Source organism: Typopeltis vanoorti, chromosome 1 (genome assembly GCF_054136105.1).
Source record: "Typopeltis vanoorti isolate ZY-2024b chromosome 1, IOZ_Tvanoo_1.0, whole genome shotgun sequence".
NCBI classification, from domain to species: domain Eukaryota; kingdom Metazoa; phylum Arthropoda; class Arachnida; order Uropygi; family Thelyphonidae; genus Typopeltis; species Typopeltis vanoorti.
In genome coordinates, this window is record NC_143549.1 from 142417211 (window position 1) to 142437027 (window position 19817).

A 19817-nucleotide genomic window follows, 5' to 3' on the forward strand; every position below is an offset into this window, starting at 1 on the left:
AGACAAGTCACACTCTAGTCACATAGCCTTAGTTTCTTGAGCTGTAATTCAAAACAATAAACAACAGGCCTATCATTAAATATTTTTCAAATCTAAATTTGAGCTAATGTTCATTTGCTAAGATTGCTTCAGAGATGAAATAGAAAAAATTAACTAAGGAAAACATCTGCATTATACAGTAAAAAAGGATGGTAACATATTATAATATTACTTTCTATTTATTGATTATTAATTATAAAATTTTTCATGCCTTCTTCACAAGTTGTTCCTTTAAGTCCTGAAGGACAAATACATTGACCTGTTTCAGGATTGCAAGTAGCTCCATTTGAACAGGGACAGAGTTTCTTACAACCTTCCCCATAATAACCTGAAGGGCATTCTGCAAATAAAACATTTTCTTAAGAAACAAACTAATAACAAAAAATGCAGAGTTATAAATTTCAGTTACTTAAACAATAAACATCTACAAAATTAAGTTTGATAAAATCATACATTTGAATTGCTTTTGAATTATAATTTTTTAAAAGTGCAATGTACTGACAATTTAAAAGGATAAATAGTTTTCATTTGGAAATGTACCTGATGATTTATTTTTTAATACTGTTAATAAATAATGATAAAAATATGTAAATATACAAATTTTTATACAAAAATATTTTAAAAATTGCTTTTTTAGTTTTATTTAGTTATAATTTTTTGCAAAAATAATAAGCATGGTAAAATAAGAGAAGTGGAAATAACCAATTCCATGAGCATTATTCCATAATAAGTGTGGTAGAAATAACCAATTCCACGAGGACTACAAAGACCAGGCAAGGCAGGTGACTTGGCTGGTGAGGATAGTTAAAGTGAGGTATGAACAGCAGTTGGCTAATGAAGCCAAAAAGAATCCTAAGAAGTTCTTTCGATATGTAGCCAGCAAAAGAATGATAATGGAAGGATGACATTGATTTGAGAAAATGGTATAAAGACAGCTGTTGCAGAAGGTGTGGTGGAGATACTTAATGAGTGGTTCATAAAGGTCTTTCAATTCTTGTGAATGTGACTTCATGGAGAGATTGAGAGCAGTTGATGACGAGGAGGAGAGACTGTCTGTAAGTGAGCAAGAGGTGTATGGGGAGTTGAGCAAACTAGATGTAAAGAAGGCTGTGGGACTTGATAATATATCACCACGTATTCTGAAGGAATTGCCAGGGAGTTGATGCCGTCCTTGACATATTTTTTTAATACGAGTCTTGCACTGGGACAAGTTCCTAAGGGGTAGAAGGAAGGCAAGATTGTGCCACTTCATAAAGGAGGTGATAGAACTCAAGCATCAAACTATAGGCATATCTGTGTCAGGTGTTGTAGTTAAGTTGTTGGAGAAGCTTTTGAGAACTAGGATCAAGAATTGGGTTGACAACATGATATTATTGGATTATGGGAGATACTGAGATAGGAGTGATGAAAGCTTTCTCCACCTTTGCAACAAGTTGCCCGGTGTTGTACTACCTTACCCCAGTCCTGAAGATTCTTTCAGGTGCAAACTTTGTTTGCTCACACTTGGATAAAGGATTAAACTAAACTTATTATAGTCTAACCAAGTGAAAAATAAACTCCCAACATCTATCTCTGAATCTGGAGTAATTCAATAATAAGGTTGTACACCCTTTGGCAACTCCTATAGGTTGTGATGACCTCTCATTGCTTCTGCCTTGGTGTCTCCACTACTGGGCCTGGGTCCCACTGACGAGACCTCAATAAAGGTCGAAACTGGTATGGGCAGTGGCCCTTGCCTTAATGCATAGCATTACACATATCTGCAAGGAGATGTGCTTTGCATTATGGGAGATACTGAGATAGGAATGATGAGAGCTTTCCTCACCTTTGAAACGGTTGCCTGGTGTTGCACTCACCTTACCCTAGTCCTGAAGATACTTTCAGGCGCAAACTTTGTTTGCTCACACTTGGATAAAGGATTAAACTAAACTTATTATAACATGGTATTATCTTTGATGGATTTGCTAAAGAGAGGTCATGTTTTAGTAATTTACTTATTTATTACAATAATGTGACTGCTTCCTTGGACAGAGAAGAAGGATACACAGTAATATACTTAGATTTCACAAAGGCTTTTGATAGATTACTGCATGATAAGTTGATAGGCAAACTAGAGCGGATGGAGTTGGATATTAGATTGGAGAATGGCTGTCTGATAGGTATCAACAAGTTGTGTATGGGGGAGCGATATCCATAAAAAGGAAAGTCACAAGTGGTGAGCCTCAGGGCCATTACTGTTTAACTTGTATTAATGATATTGGATGGAGATATTCAGTTGTTTGTAGATAAGTTGGGATGAACCATGAAGAGTAGAGAAGATGTTGTGGCCTTACAAGAAGACTTGAATAAATCGAGTGATTGGGCACGGGAATGTGAATTCAATGTTGCAAAATGTAAGGTTTTAAAATTTGGAAAACAAAGATGGGATGCAGAATTTATGCTTGGTGAGGATATATTGTCGGAGGTGGAGGAAATAAGAGATCTGAGGGTGATAGTGGATAAGCATCTGAAATTTAGCAGACACATAGCCAAAATTGTGATGACAACATGAAGGCTTCTGAGAATGATGCGAAGGACACTGACTTCTAGAAGTAGGGAGATTCTTGTTCCGTTGTGTAAGGCTTTGATTAGGCCACACATTGACTACTGTGCCCAGATTTGGTCACCTGGTTTTCAGAAGGACGAGATGTTGAAAAGGGTCCAGAGATGACTGGCTAAGGCAGTTTCTAAACTCTGGAATGTCAAATATGAGGACAGATTGAGAAGATGCAACTTGCAGAGTCTGGTGGACAGGAGGAAGAGGGGAGATATGATAGAGACCTACAAGTTAGGAAGGGGGTTGTTATAGGATCAATGCTGGAGAGGTTCTACAGAAAATAGTGGGAGATCGAGGAGAACCAGAGCTCATCCTGGAAACTTATAAAGAGGGTGTGAGAAGCAGGTTTTTTCATGCAGAGTTGTGAATGATTGGAATGCTTTGCCTGAGAGTGTGGTGTCTGCAGAAAATTTGACTGTGTTTAAAGCATGGTGTGATGAGCTGTGTGTATGATAAAAGGACCTCCCAGATGGGTCTTTGACTCCATGGGATCTTGGGTAAAAATAATAATAATAATAATTCTGTTGAAATCACTGCATAATCATATTTATCTTTTGCTGTCTGCCATATGGTGGGGCAATATCAAGGAAGCAGAAGGTTACAAGTTGGATTCCACAGGGCTCAGTACTGAGACTTGTATTATTCAACCTTTATATCAATGATATTGTCAATGGATTGGAAGTTGATATTCAGTTGTTTGTAGATGATGTGAGGATGGGAAAGGTCATCAGTAATAGTGCAGATGTGGCAGTCCTGCAAGAGGATTTGAATAAACTAGACAGATGGGCAAATGAATGTGCGATGGTCGGTTTAATGCAGCAAAATGTAAAGTCTTGAAGTTTGGGATCCATTGATGGGAGGATGCATACTCAATTAGAGGAAGTAGGGGAGACAAGAGATCTGGGGGTGATGATTGATAAAAAATTGAAATTCAGTAAGCATATTGCAAAGGTGGTGAAGCTAACCCAGAGAATTGTTGCAATACTGAGAAGGAAGCTGACCTGCAGAGATAAAAGAGTTATTATTCCATTGTATTATAAGACCTTGATCAGACCACACTTAGACTGTTGTTCTCAAATTTGGTCCCAAGGATTTGAAGGGGATAAATTAACTGTGAAAAAGGTACAGAGGCGGATGAAAAAGATGTTTTCAGGACTGTATAATGTCAGTTATGAGGATCAACTGAGGGAATGTGGATTGACTGCAGAGTTTGGTAGATAGAAGAAGGAGAGATGATATGATTGAGACTTTTAAACTGTTGAGAGGCAGTTACAGGGTGGACATTGGGGAGTTCTTTTGCTTGGTGGAACAGCGGGAAGGAGGGCTATCCCTGAACAAGGAGGGCCATCCCTGGAAGTTACGAAAGGAAGCCGTGAGCAAGAGGGTGAGGAGTGGTTTCTTCGCATGGAGGGTGATTGAACCATGGAATGCTTTGCCTGAGAGAGTGGTTAGAGCAAGAATGGTCAATCAGTTCAAGGATTGGTATGATAGACTTTGTGATTCCTCCCACGATGAGTCTTTTGACTCCATGGAGGCCTGAGTAATAATAATAATAATAATTATCATGAAATATTGCTCTTTAGATATGGTTGCATGTCTTGAAAAGACTTGTTTTTGGTTTAGTGGTGTAAAGACAGCTATAGTCATGCTGCACCAGTACAAAAGGTAATAAATTATTTTTATGTGACACTTCCAGGCAGTCTGAAGACTCATCGAGGGAGGGCACCTACTCTACAGCTCTCTGTCTCTACCACTAAACTCCACCAACTACAAAGAACTCAACTACACCATCTACCACCTACCACCAATAGTATTTTCACTGACAATTACAAACATCCATGCCCAAGGCAGGATTTGAACTTGCAGCCTTTTGGGTGGAGAGCGGATACACTAACCACTCGACCAACCAGGCCGGTTGGCTATAAATGGTTATAAACAGGTATAAAAATCAGTATATAAAAACCAACGTAAAAAAGGAGTATAAAGTAAGTAGAAAAATTCATAAAAATAGGTATTAGAAGCTTATATACACTTATACACTAAATTAAACTAATAAAAAACATATGTACATAATTAGGAGTTGAGGTTTAATAAATCTGATAAAATCTGCCTGAGTGTATGGGCTGCAGACAGCTGATGAATGTGACTAAACGTGACTGTACTCATTGATAAAATGAGGGCAGTCACTTAAAATATGAATGATGGTTAGCCTAGTACTATACAACTCACACACACACACACACACGTCATCACCTCTCAATAAGGAGTAAGATGACAATGGCTTATACAGAGCTAAGCAAGAACAATTTCCTCGTCATGGTTCACATGTAGAGTAAACTGCCACAATTTGATTTGATGGACCCTGTTATTGATCACTCAATTCCATGATGACTGCTACTGGGATAAAAGTTTGTCCTTTTATCCCAGTAGCACTTGATGATCTGCAGATTGTGAAAGCGCAAGAAGCTAACTGACCTAACTGCAGTATCTGTAGTCTTGTTTCTCTTAATCAAATATGGCTTAATTCAACAGAAATCATATGCCCAAGTATAGCTTCCATAAGTGAGAGAGAGAGAGAACACATTGGATATGAGTGAGCCCTGGATATTTCTGCAGTTCTAGTATCTTATTGCCTTCAGAAACTTTGTGAATCTGTATATATAATGGACCTTTGGCAACATTACATATACATGGTACCATCGACAGGGTGTAGCATAGAGGCAGCCTGCCTCATTGCACAGCTTAATAAGGGTGCTCTTTCAGCCATATTGCAATAGGCAGCGTCGCTATGCAAACAATTCCTGTTAGTATAGCAAGTGTGGAAAGAAGTTTTTCCAAGCTTAAGCTGATTAAAAATTATTTGCAAACAGCAATAACCCAAGAAAGATTGGTTGGCCTAGGCAACTATATCGATAGAGGCAGACATAGCTTATAAATTTAGAAGAGCTTATAAACAGTTTTATTGTACAATATCCCTATAGAGCAAACATTTAATTAATATTATTATGTACTTGTTTTGCAATAATGTTTCTCTTGTAAGAAAAACAAAATAACAACTGGATATTTTCTTATATTTTTGTCTTGTAATCCATCAGGGGCGATATTTAATTGTTTGCCCCAGGATGTGATCTGATCTGGTGAAGATCCTGCATATACAGATATTATTTATATGGGCACTCCATGGAATCAAAGAACTCATCACGAGAGACCCACTGTATCCATTAACACAATACCTATCATACATCTTAAACCTATTCACTGTTGGGGCACTCACAATTTCATCTGGTAATGCATTCCATTCATTTACAACTCTCCAAGAAAAGAACCTAGCCTGCACATTCTTAATAACCACTCTTAGACAGCTTCCAAGTGTAATCCCCTGTTTAATCTCTACTCCCCATGTATTGAAAAATTTCTTCCGTGTCAATTTTATAGTGTCCCTTTAGTAACTTATAAGTTTCTATCATATCTCCTCTCCTCCACCTGTTACCTAAATTCACCAACCCACACACCCTCAATCTATCCTCATAGTGAACATTCCACAGATCTGTCACCAGCTTGGTCTCTCATCTCTGAATCTTCTCCACCATCTCCTGATCCCTAAGAAACACAGGCGACCAAATCTGTACACTGTAGTCAACATTTAGCCAAATCATAGCCTTATAAAGAGGTAGATTATTATGTCTGTACACAAATGCTAGGAGTATCAGAAACAAAGGGATAGAGTTTATTGCCTTAGTCAATATGTTGGAACCCCAGATTGTAGGCATTAATGAGACCTGGCAATCAGAATCAGACATGCTAACTGGTATCAAGTGTAGAGGGCACACTATTTCTAGGAAGGGTAGAGGGATAGGAGAGGAGGGGCATGCTGCTAATGATATCAGATGAGTTGAATCCAGTTAGAATTGAGACCTATGATTGTAGTTCTACTACTAACAGTATTTCATGTGGCAGTGAGTTTGAAGCCGTCTGCTGAAAGGTGGAATCTAACAAGATCAATTACATAGTGGGGTTTTGTTACAGAGCTGGTGGATTGGTTGCTAGTGATGAAAAAATGCATCACCAAATAGACATGATGAGTGTGATAAAAGTCATCATAATGGAAGACTTTAATTATCCAAATATTGATTGGGTAGCAGTATAATCTCATGAGAAGAATGAAACTGAATTTATTGAGCTGTTGTGGAACAACTTCCTCAAGCAGCATGTGATAGAAGGAACTCAGGGTCAAAGGTATTATTATTATTCAGACCTCCATGGAGTCAGGAGACTCATCGTAGGAAGTCCTTCCTAGGAAACAAAAAGTCTATCATTCCACTCCTTGAACTCACTGACCATTCTTACTCTAACCACTCTCTCAGGCAAAGCATTCTACTCCTCACCCTCTTGCTCACAGCTTCCTTTCATAACTTCCAGGGGTGGCCCCTTGTCCACTCCCACTTGAACCTTCTGCCTCCTTGATGGTGTCCCAACATACAACTCTCTGATACCTATCAGAGCCAATCCTGAATCCAGTTGACTAACCCAACATCTAAACCCATCATGTGGCACCCTGTGAAATGCCTTTGCAAAATCCAAAAAAATGGCAGTATATGTCCTTCCTTTATCAACTGCTCTTGTCACTTTATTATAAAAGGCAATCATATTACTAAAGCAAGAGCACCCCTTAACAAATCCATGTCGATTCTCACAGATAACATTATTCTCATCTGCCCAATGCTGTATATGGCCCCTCACTAATTTCTCCAAAACCTTAACAAACTGATGACAAACAAACTGGCCTATAATTAGACACTTCCTGTCTGCTACTGCCCTTATGCAATGGTACTATCTTACCTTCTTCCATTCCTTGGATACCTTTTGCATAGCCAGACTTTCATTGAAAAGCCAGGTCATTGGAGCTATCAGTTCTTTAGCACATTCTCTCAAAACCCATGGTGAAATACCATCCAGTTCCACAGATTTACTGACATCCAGAGTACTAAGTATTTGGAACACCCTCTCCTCTTGCACCTCTAAACTTCGAACCTGCCCTAGTCCTCTAGTATTAAAACCTACTTCTCCAGGATGAAATATTCTAATAAAGTGTTCATTGAACAACTCCACTATGTCCTCTGCATTAGTTACTTTATTCCCATTTTTATCCTACAATGTCATTCTTCCACAATCATTTCTCCTCCTACTGACCACATAGCTAAAAATTTAATAGGATTTTCTTTGGATCTTAGTTCCAATCTCTTCACATATTCCAGTTTTGTCTTCCTCACCATACCAGTCACTCTCCTGGTCTGAGTCTTATATTCTTCATGCATCTGCTCTCCTTATAACTATTCCATAATCTCTTTTTCACCTGCAGTTCCTGTTTGATATTGTTTGTCATCTACTTTACACCAAACTGTGTCCTCTTCTTCACTTATGGAATACAGCTTACTATTGCTGCTAACAAATATTACTTCACAATTTCCCAAGCACTAATGATATCCTGACCTTCCAATTCCACCCTCCATGGAACTGCTCCAAGTTGATATCTAAGACTATTATAATCACCAGCCTTATAATTCCACATATGTTCCCATTTCTTTGATACTCCTGCATGTCAGCAAAGGTTGGTCGATTGGTAGAGCCTCTGCTACTAATGGCTCACGGGAAAAAAAGTTAAGCAAGTTTGAATGCGGTTAGTAGTTCGAATGGGTTCGATGCAGTTGCCACACTCTCGATGAGTCTTTGGACTCACCGGAGGTGTCACATAATAATAATAATGTCTATTCATCTTTCAAGTCAAAACCACACAGTTACTCTCTCTCCAACTTGGGGGAGAGATGTCATCTCAGTTATTATCAACTCTTTGATGCTATGACCAAATCCAACTCCTCTTGAACCTCTTATTCCCTCTATCAGAATTCTCTAATCAGAATTCTAGAAATTCCATTCCCTTACTACTACATGCATTTTCCTTTTCCCAGTTTATACTGCTGTAGTTAAAATATCCCATAACAATCATTCTTCTTACACTTTCCAAGCTCAACTACCTAAACATCTCCTGCTCCCCACCTTCTGTGCTCCTTAGCTTGTAGCAACAGCCCACCAATTATCCTGTCTTGACCACTTCTACCTCACACCATATGCTTTCAAAACCATTAGTGTCACTGTCTTCCAAAGTCTCCACTCTTAGAGGACATAAGTCATCACTTATCATAAGCAGTACTCCACCACTGCATTTTCCCTTCCTATCCTGCCAAAAAATGCTGTACCTTGCTACTTCTATTCCTGTTATTATATCACCTTCTGTCAACTACATCTCAGAGATCCCAATAACTTTTGCCCAGGCTGATGCTATCAGCATCACCAATTCATCTCCTTTATTCCGATACACCTGGCATTAGTATAAAGCATAAAAATGTCACTGCTTCTATACCTATCATTATCCCCCCTCCAGACACCACTGGACTCAGTGTTACCGGATATTGTCCCCCTTCCCCCAAGCACTCATTTCCACAAGAGGCCACCCCTAGTACCATCCACCCTGCGAATTCTAGTTTCTCTGCACTGACACACCGACTCGTTCAGAAAACAGCAATTTCTCCAGATGCCTACATCCTTCCTCATTCAAATGCAAGTGGTCTCTCACATACAGTTCCCTTCTGTCCTCAAATGCCCTCCAAGCATCCACATATTCCAATCCCCTCTTCTGACACGTTCTGGTTATTATGCTATTCATTATTATTGCTCTTCTACTCAGCTTGTCACTACCATACCTGGACAACACACACAATCTTTCCTCTCTGCGTTTTCTTTCATACAACCTCAAGCAAGAATCTAAGATTTCACACCACCCGATTACGTTGCCTCTCAAGTCATTCTGGCCCACCATCATGATCATCTCATCCACCCTTTCATCCTGCTTAATTGCCAAAGCCACTCTCTATCGTTCCTTCAGGCAAACACTCCTCTGGCATCCTATTTTGCACACTATGGCTCATCGAGTCTCCATACATCACAGTTCTTACCACTCTGTTCCTTGATTGCTCACTTGCATCCCTCACTCTCTCTCCTCGAACGCTTTCACTCTGTGTTCCCCTGCTGTCCTGGCATCACTCTATCCCTGGTTTTGGCACTCCCTCGCATTCTTTTCATTCCCTTTGTCTGACTGTTTCCATTCTCTCCTCTTCTATCATTCCTATAACTCTCTCTCTCAATCCCTCTTTTTTACTGCTCCTATTTTCTCTCCTCTTCTATCATTCCCATACCTCTCTCTCTCTCTTCTTCTGCTCTATTCTCTACTATTCTATCATTCCCATACCCCTCTCTCTCTCTCCTACTGTTTCTATTCTCCCCTCTTTTATCATTCCCATAACTCTCTCTCACTCCTACTCTGATTCGCCTTGCATTCATCTCTTCCATTCACCTAATCTCATCTTTCATTCTTCTCATCTCATTCCCGAGACATTCTACATCCTCTTTCGGCTTATTTATCTCTCTCTCTCTCTCTGCAAGTTAGCCACTCTTACTTGCCATTCATCCTCCAAATCAAGACCATCTCTAAAAACTTCCAAAAGCTCTGAGAACAACACGTGCCATCCATAGCAGTTATGTAAAACTGTGGTTAACAAGGGCATGTGATGACTAAATGTTTTGTACAGAGAGTGGTGATTGAGTGGAATGGGTGGTGTGGCCATGATTGCTTTGTTAATGACTTATGTCAATGATTTAAGGAAAGAAATTAGGTAATGTGTGTAGGCCATGGTGAGCCTCCTGTAAAGAATCTTGGACTTCATCAAGGTTCTCATATAATAATAGCATTAGTTCTCATGTACTGTTGCTTCTCATATTATTATTCAGAAATTACCATAGAAATTCATAATAGCAAACCCATTTAATAACTGTAAAGCTCGATATGATAATACTTAAGGTGATAATGAAAATAAATAAAACACAATCCTGTTCACATACTAATTACTTACTTTTATTGCATGTGGCTCCTGTATATCCAGAGGGACATATACATTCACCAGTCTGTGGATCACAATCTCCTTTCTCACATTTACATTTCTGGGAACAGAGCACACCAAAAGTATTGGTAGGACAAGCTAAAAAGATATTCAATTTCTTAATTTTAATATCTTTATAAATAAACTTATATTTTCATTAGTTTTAATTTTCTAAATTATTTTTATTTTCTTAGGTATTTTATATTTTACTTGAATTCTCTTGAATGTCAAAACTAGATAACTGGGAGGAGACCTCCATATTACTTTTTAAGGAATGTGTAAAACCAAGGCAGTTGTGAGCTCTCTCTATTAATGGGGGTTCATGGAAAGGTATGATAGACTGTGTGGACAGTTTGGGTCTCCTATGATGTATCTTCAGAATCCATGGATGTGTCCGTACAATAATAATAATAACAACATTTGGCCACCTTCCTGATATTTATCTTCTGCATGCTTATTAATCTTCAAATGACTTCTATTAACTACTTTTACACATTACTTTGCATTCTTACATTTTTCTCTATTCTCTCTCTCTCAGAGCACATGCTGAATTATTTGCTAGAAATTTTCAATATGCTTTCTTCTTTTACATGACTACCTTCAGTCCATAATGGACTCAGGAAGTTTAGAAGGCTGTCATGTTCAGTCTTGGAGATTCTGTGACAGTCAGTTTAGAGTCTACTACTGCATCCCTAAGGTTTGGTTCTTGTGTTTAAACTCTCATTTTTTTTTTTTTTTTTTGGAATAATATCTGTGTATTTGAGTCTACAGTTTACTTCTGAAAGCTATTTAACCTTGACTCTTTTTTACAACTTTCTTACATACTTTTATTCAATTTCATTCTGTTCAAAATTAAATGATCACCTACTATTTCAAATCCCCTGTGTACACTTGTATTCTGAATCAATGTGAAGATAGGATTATGAACAGTAGTCAGTGAAACTTTTCTTATTTCTTGTGTCTCCAATGACACAATTGTTGTAGAAAATATTCAAGGAGAATGCTATCAAGAGGGTAAATATCAGTATAGGAGGTAGGAAAACACCATCAAAAAACTAGAATGTGGAAAAGAAAAGCAGCTAGAGTAGTCGATATTCAACAAGAAATGCTCAAATAAGTAAGTATAAAAGTTTTACAATGGCTGCACATAATTCAGAAGACATTGTCAGAAGGTCAAATTCTGGATGATTGAAGTAGAGCTCTCATAGTGCCCATCTGTAAAAGTGGAAATAAAACTGATAAAAACTGTGAGAATTACAGAAGAATTTTCCTACTAACTGTTGCAGGTAAAGTTTATGTAAGCATATTGGATAAGATGTTATGAAAATTTGTGGAAGGGCAACATAGAGAAGAATAAGATGGGTTTTTCAGGCCAACAGAAGATGTTAGGATCAGATTTGCTTAATAAATAAATTTGTTTGTTTAGTAGAGTAACCATAGCGAATGATATAGTGGAATTATTCAACATCGACCTGCCATAATTATTTTTCCTCTTGCTTACCACATAGAAGAAAAAATCCCATGGATTGGCTTTAAACTGACTGGCCAATCTCCTCTCATATTCTACTTTTTTTTTTTTTTTCTAACCATGCTTGTCATTTTAAAAGTACAGGAAGATGGTTTGATGTGAGGTGTAAGACAAGAGTGTAAGTTATCTCCACTGTTATTCATGATTTATATGACCTATTTACATAGGTCATATAAATGATGAAGCCTGGCTGGCCGAGGGCTGGAGAGCAAATACGCTCTCCAGCCAAAGGGCTGTGGGTTCGAATCCCGCTGTGGGCATGGATGTTTTTTGCTTGTCTTTGAAAATAGTAGTGATGGTGTCGGCGATAGATGGCATTGGTGTAGTTGTGGTCAGATGGTGGTGGAGACAAAGTTGTAGAATAGGTGCTCTCCCTCGATGAGTCCTTGGAGGTGTCAAATAATAATAATAATAATAATAATATGGATCAGTATGGAAGAAAGTGGCATTAGGCCTTATATCAAAAATGGAGATATAATGAAAATCAAAAGTAAAAGGTCAAAGAGTGTGAATATAGATAGGGACATTATAAACATTAACTGCATTCTGAATGGAGAACCTGTAGAATAAATAAAACATTTCTGCTATTTATGCACAATTTTTAATGAAGATGGCAAAAATAAGTATATTAATAGAGATCAGAATAAGCAGACCTCGTATTTTTAGGGAACTAGTATAATAAATTTGCAAGGAATAAGGTAGAGTAAGTATATACAAGACAATGTTCAAACCAATTTTAACTTACAGATCTAAGTGCTGGGTTAATAAACTAGTTGACAAAAAAAAAAAAAAATCAAGTAAATGAACAGGTGGCATCATGGCAGAATTATATCAAAAAATGAAGCTATTAGAAGGCACTTGACATTATTAGCATTTGGGAACCTGTGAGCAGAGCTAATCCTGGGTGCTTTGGTCACTTAAACAGAATGGAAAAGAAAAAATTAGCAAAACAATTTTTTGATGTTAGGACAAAGATCCAGAGAGGGAAACTGAGATTTAGGTGGGTTCAAACCCACGCTGACCATCATAGAGAATCTTATTTTTGTCAACCCAGTCCTGTATTCTATTTTTAACCAATTTTCCCAACACTTTGATCACAACTGCAGACAACACAGAGACTGGTCTATAATTAGATACCTGTTCTTGAACCATGCTTGTGGAGAGATATTATTTTGCCTTCTTTCCATGCCTTAGGAACTTTACCCACTGCAAGGCTCTCATTAAATAACCAAGACAAGGGCATGGCTAACTCTTTTGCACATTCTTTAAAAATACATGGTGATATATCAGCCATTCTCACAGCCTTATTAACATCTAACCCAAGCAACTCTAGATACACCTCCAATTCTTTCACCAATAATTCTCCTAATTCTTGCCTCCCTTCCACATGTTGAACAGCATCATTCACACCACTATGACATACACTGATGAAGTGTTTGTTAAGTAATTCCACTATATCATTTGCTATGGTTACTCTGCCACCATAACTATTCACTAGCATCAACCTGCCATAATTATTTTTCCTCTTGCTTGCCACATAGCAGAAAAAATCAATTGGATTAGCTTTGATCTGACTGGCCAATCTCCTCTCATATTCTACTTTTTTTTTCTAACCATGCTTGTCATTTTTCTGGCTTGCACTTTATATTCTTCATACATCTGTTCACTATGAACTACTTGTATTTCTTTCATAATAACTTATTTTGAAATACCGCTTGCTTGATTTTACCATTCATCCGTCTCAATCCTACTCTATTTATTCGCTTAACCGAGAGTTAAGTGAATAAATAGAGTCATGCATTGCTTGACTCTATTTATTCATTATACAGTCATGCATTGCTTGTGTTAGATATTGCCTTATCATTTCCCATACACTGTCTTTTTTAACACAATTCATCAACTTAATGTATTGATGCTAGTTGACTACAGAGCTTCTGATAATCACCAACCTTATATTTCCACATATAGACTTGGATAACTTTTTCCTTGACTACCTTCCAGACCAATATCTCATGATCACTTTCACCAACAGGTGGCAGTGTTGATACCTCATTCACAACCACATCCTGTGAGGATATCACCAAATTTAACACTGATAAACTTTGCGTTGCTTCCATCACATGCTGCTTCAGATAGTTATCCTGCAGAAACTCAACAAATTCACTTTCCTTGTTACTATAAACTATCTTTTCTTTCCAATCCACATTCCTATAATTACAATCTCCCATCTTCCTTTTACTCGCCCAAATAATTTGTTTAAACATTTCACAATTAATACTCTCCACATTCCCTGGCCTATAAAAGCATCCTATTAGATATACAATTGTATCGATCTCAATTTCACACCAAACAGCTTCAAAATGCTAGCCTGGTTGGCCGAGTGGTTAGCATATCTGCTCTCCAGCCAAAAGGCTGTGGATTCAAATCCTGCTGTGGGCATGGATGTTTGTGACTGAAAATAGTAGTGGTTGTGGTGGGCAGTTGATGGCATTGGTGTAGTTGCAGTTTGTTGGTGGAGACAGAATTGTAGAGTTTATGGCCTCCCTCGATGAGTCTTTGGACTCCCTGGAGGCGACCCATAATAATAATAATAATAATTAATAATAATAATAATAATAAAATATTAGAAACTACATAGGATGGAAAATAGGATCTAAGTTAAAGGATGAAAAAAATGTTGGGAACCTGGATTTATAAGCTGAAAAAATAGGAATTCTGAATAGGAAAGTGCTTTTCAAGTGAACCTTAGATTAGGTTAGATGATGTCGTTGGCTTAGTATGACAACTAAGCCAACTACATCATCTGATACCATCTTTAATTTATAAAAGAGTTAATCCATCTTCAGTGTACCCAAAAATCATCTGGAATAAATACTGTAAGATATAGAATGAACTATTAAAATATGGAAGGAAAATCAGCAAAAGAACTATATGATATTCTAAATATGATATTTAAAGAAATAAAATATCAAATGACTGACAAATGAGCATAACGATACCAATTTTTAAAAAACAAAGATATAGGAGAAATCCAGAGAACTACAGAGGAATAAATTTGGTTTGCATAACACTAAAATTATGTACAGAAATAATGGAAATATACGTGATAATTTAGGTGAATTATCTAATAAGCAAGAAAGATGTAGAAAGAAAAAAACAACAACAACAGATGAATTAAGTATATTAAAGGAAATAACAGAGACATCATTGCAATACAATAAAGATCTTTACATGTGTTTTATTGATTTAATGAAAGCATTTGATAGAATACAATTATTATATTATTATTTATCATTATTATTGCTATTATTATTATTATTTCAGTAACCTCCATAGGGGTCAATAGACTCATTATGGGAGGCCCACTCAATTGGCAACACGTCTCTCATAATGAGCTTTGAAGTTATTTACACTCCCTGCATTCACAATGCCCTCCAGCAATGCATTCCACTCACCAACAAATCTCTACATAAAAAATCTCCTCCTCACAACCCATCTTCACTACATCTTTATCAAACTTCCAGGGATGGCCTCTCATCTTAACAACCACTCTTTTTATAATTCCTTCTTTATTAATCTGGTAGAATCCCTTAACTAACTTGAAGGTCTCTGTCATATCTCCTCTTTACTTTCTTTCTATCCACCAAATGCTGAAATCCACATTCCCTCAACTGCTCTGCATGACCAACACTCCAGATTCCAGATAGCAACCTTTGTCATTCATCTTTGGACTCACTCTTTAGTGTTTCCACATCACAATGAAAACTAGGCAACCAAATTTGATCACCATAGTCCATGTGTGGTCAGACCAGTGTCATGTATAAAGGCACCACCACCTCCTTATTATTACATATCAATGTACTTTTTATCATAGCAGTTTTTGCAACACTTGTAATGTGCCCTCAAACTTTAGTCCACTGTCAATCATCACCCCAAAATCCCATATCTCATCCACTTTATGAAGTACAACTCCACCAATACAGTATGTAGTCTTATATATCTCTGTATGCCAAAGTGTAAAACCTTGCATTTATTAATATTAAAACTAAAACTCACTCATCTGTCCAAGCTGAAAGTCTATTCAAAACTTCCTGCAGAGAATTAACCTCAGCAATACTCCTGATAATTCTAGCTAACTTTGCATCATCAGCACACATTTGAAGATCCCCAGTCCATCCATATGAAATATTATTAACAAATGTGTTAAACAGTAGGAGCCTAATAACAGAACCCTGAGGCATTCCACTGATCACCCTGCTTTTGTGAGACACTACTCCATCATACACAACTTGCTGGTATCTTTCAGAAAACCAATCTTCTAACCAATCTGTTATCTAATACCATCTTCTGCATTTTATACACCAATCTGTCATGCAGTAATCTATCAAATGCCTTTGCAGAGTCCAAGAAAATCACTTTATACGAATCACTCTTATCCAGTGCATTTGTGAGCTCATCATAAAATGTAAGTAGATTGCTAAAGCACGACCTGCCCTTCACAAACCCATGCAACCATCTCTATGATGATTGCATGGGTTTGTGAAGCATCATCAACTCAACCTTGTAGTTCTAACCAATTTTTCCAATACTTTTGACCACAACTGCAGATATATAGAATGGTCTGTAATTGGAAACTTCTGTTCTAGAACCATGCTTGTGGAGAGGTACTATTTTGCCTTCTTTCCACTCTTTGGGAATCTATCTCACTGCAAGACTTTCATTAAATTTTGTTTTTGGATGAAAAAATGAAAATAAAATGGAAAAATCATATAGAAAAAATGCATGATACCATGTGGGCAAAGAGAGTAAAAAAACTTCTCTTTCCCCTTTAGCTTGATACTAAAGGAGAAGAGAAGCAGAGCAAGACTGCTGACCACCAGAGGGTGGTCAGCATGATTTTGTTTAAGGAAGGTTGTGTTTTACAATCTATTTATATATTATAACAGAGTGACAAATGCACTGCGCAAGGGAAATGACAAACATATGTGCAGCACTATTTTAACAGAATGTATTCCCAGCTGAAAATACACAGAACCATATTACAAGACAAATTTTAACCACTGAAACATGCTGTTTGAGCCTGAAAAATTACAGAAAAATAGTGTAATGTATATTCAGTGAAATATGAATAGTATTTTTTTACAAAAGAATACATTGGGAAACTTACAATCATTACAGTTTGAACCAGTATATCCTGGTTTGCAAGTACAGGTACCAGTAACAGGATCACAAGATGTGTTTGGAGAACAGTCACACTTTTCTTTGCAGTCCTGGCCAAATTTACCCTCTGGACATGCTGTAAGAAAAAAATAACTAAATTATGAAAATAACATTTGAAAAACTTTTGACAATATGCAAGACAAGTTACTTATATGATGAAAACTTTAGATTTACATAGTTTATAAATTAATATCTACTTCAACAAAGCAGTTGTAGTGGAGAAACCAGTGAATCAAGATTAAGTTTATATATGAATATTGATCCCACATGAGAGGTTGCAGAATCAAGAGTACATTACTACATACATGGGCTAGGGGTTGGAAAATGAGAAAGAAATATAACAAATTTAAAATTGTAATTTAAAATTAAAGATTTTATTTATTTAAATTTAATTTAAAATTAAAAATTTTAAAAATTTAATTAATACATGTTAGAAGTCTCATTAACACGTTCGCTGCCAACTACGAGTATACTCGTAGTGGATAAACCTGCTTTACAAGCCAGCTACGAGTATACTCGTATGACGCTTACCGCCGGGAACGAGATTATTGTAGTGACCTTGAAGAAGTGAAAATCCTTGGCTTGTGGGGCTAGCATCAAAACTGTGTATTCTCATAGACCGTATATGCTCTGTACAAACCAACTACGAGTATACTCGTAGGACGTTTACCTCCGGTAACGAGATTATCGTACTGACCTTGAAGAAGTAAAACTGCTCGGCGTAGGGGAACAGACCATGCCAAAGTAGCGTGGCAGCGAACGTGTTAAGGATTTCTAATCTTCAAACACACACACACACACACACACACACACACACACACACACACAAAAAAAAAACTTTTCAATTTTTAGACTTTTCTTGTAACCTTCTATGAAGCAATGTCTAAAAAAGCATGATCTGCTAAGTCCTGATTTGTCTAATAGAAAATATGATTATATTTCTTATGGTCTGCCAAACAGATATTAACAGTTCTCCAGTTCCGAACATGGAAATAAAGCTGCTATGATCTTGATGTCAATGAATGAAGTTGGGAAGGGAATATAATATTTTATCAGTTTTTCAGTGGTTATAACATGAACTTAAAACATGGATAAATGAGTTCAGCTGAGAGCTGCATCATTGGAACAAATAGCCTTGTCCAGGTATTTAAATTGTACATGTTTTTGGTCATAAAGTGTTACAAAATAAAGACTTATTGTTACATAGACCATATATTTATAACGTACTTATGTTCTTACAAATTGCCTACTGGTTTCGCTAGTAACTGACTAGCTTTCTCAAGGCTTGCATAGTACAAAAAAAGGTAAATGCAAAAAAGGTTTAAAAATACAAAGAACCATTAGTATCTGTTAGGTAGCTAGGGTGACACGTTCGCGTGACATAACTACTCAGCATCATGAACGCGCGTTACATGCAAGCACATAATATGATTATTCGCGTACTGTAGCTCTGTTGAACTGAGGGAGTTAATTAGATTTTTCCAGGTATCGTTCAGAATGGCCCCTTGATTTCTGTTTAGGTTACTTCCTGTACGTAGTACAACTGCCACTTCTTTAAATACTCGATGTCTGTAATCCTCGTCTACGTAGGGCATGGAGCTGTTATTCCAGTCTATAGTGTGGTTCGAAGTTGAAAAGTGATGTGCCAATCCTGAAGTGATCGTTCTGTTGTGATTAACATCGCCTACATGTTCTTTCTGTCTTATTTCCAGGCTTCTCGAAGTCTGTCCAATGTAGGAAAGACCGCACGTGCATGGAATATTATACACACCTGGATATTTATAAAAAGGCACACTGTCTTTAGGAGATCTTAGGCCCTGTCTTATGCTATTTCTTGGTTTAAATACAACCCTGATGTTATGTGTCTTTAACAATCTTGCAATTTTTGTGGAAGTTGAACCTATAAAGGGGATGACTGCTGTTGAAATTTGCTGGGCGACTGTCTTTCTTGTTGGTTATCTTTGTATAGAAATTTGTTGATGATGTATCTAGGATAACCATTTTGTGATAGAGTTGTAGCTATTTGAGAAAGTTCTGTTTGAACTTCTTCCTCGTCAGAGATAAATTTTCTAGCTCGATTTCTTAGCATGTGGATGATGCTGTGTTTCTCTGACCTATGAGGGTTAGAAGAGTAATGTAGATATCTTCCAGTGTCTGTTGGTTTTTTGTAAATCAACAGTTTGATACTGTTTCCTTGTCTTTTTACTAGTAAGTCCAAGAAGTGTAGCTGTATCTGACAGTTCCACGTACAAAATCCTCAACAGAGATACCACAATGAGACAACCTTCCTGATCCGTAACATGAATACTGGCCTGAAGAACTAAAACGAAAACTTAAATCCTCACATCCCATTACTCCTAGACTGTACGGGGCACCTAAAGTGCATAAAGAAGAAGTGCCACTTTGTCCGATTGTGGATGGCAGGTCCTCCCCAACGTACCTA

The 19817-nt window shown here is 37.2% G+C and overlaps 1 protein-coding gene across 2 annotated transcripts in view; it reads right to left on the minus strand.

The window, feature by feature from the left end:
* The window catches only part of LOC150110494 (uncharacterized), a 317332-nt gene that overhangs the window by 76557 nt on the left and 220958 nt on the right, over positions 1 to 19817 (minus strand). For both annotated transcript variants that reach the window (XM_090399521.1, XM_090399529.1), the window contains 3 exons: positions 17322 to 17450; positions 10600 to 10725; positions 251 to 379 (listed from right to left, as the gene is read on the minus strand). In XM_090399521.1, coding sequence (XP_090255647.1) covers positions 251 to 379; positions 10600 to 10725; positions 17322 to 17450 — 384 coding nt within the window. The remainder of the gene's footprint in view (positions 1 to 250; positions 380 to 10599; positions 10726 to 17321; positions 17451 to 19817) is intronic.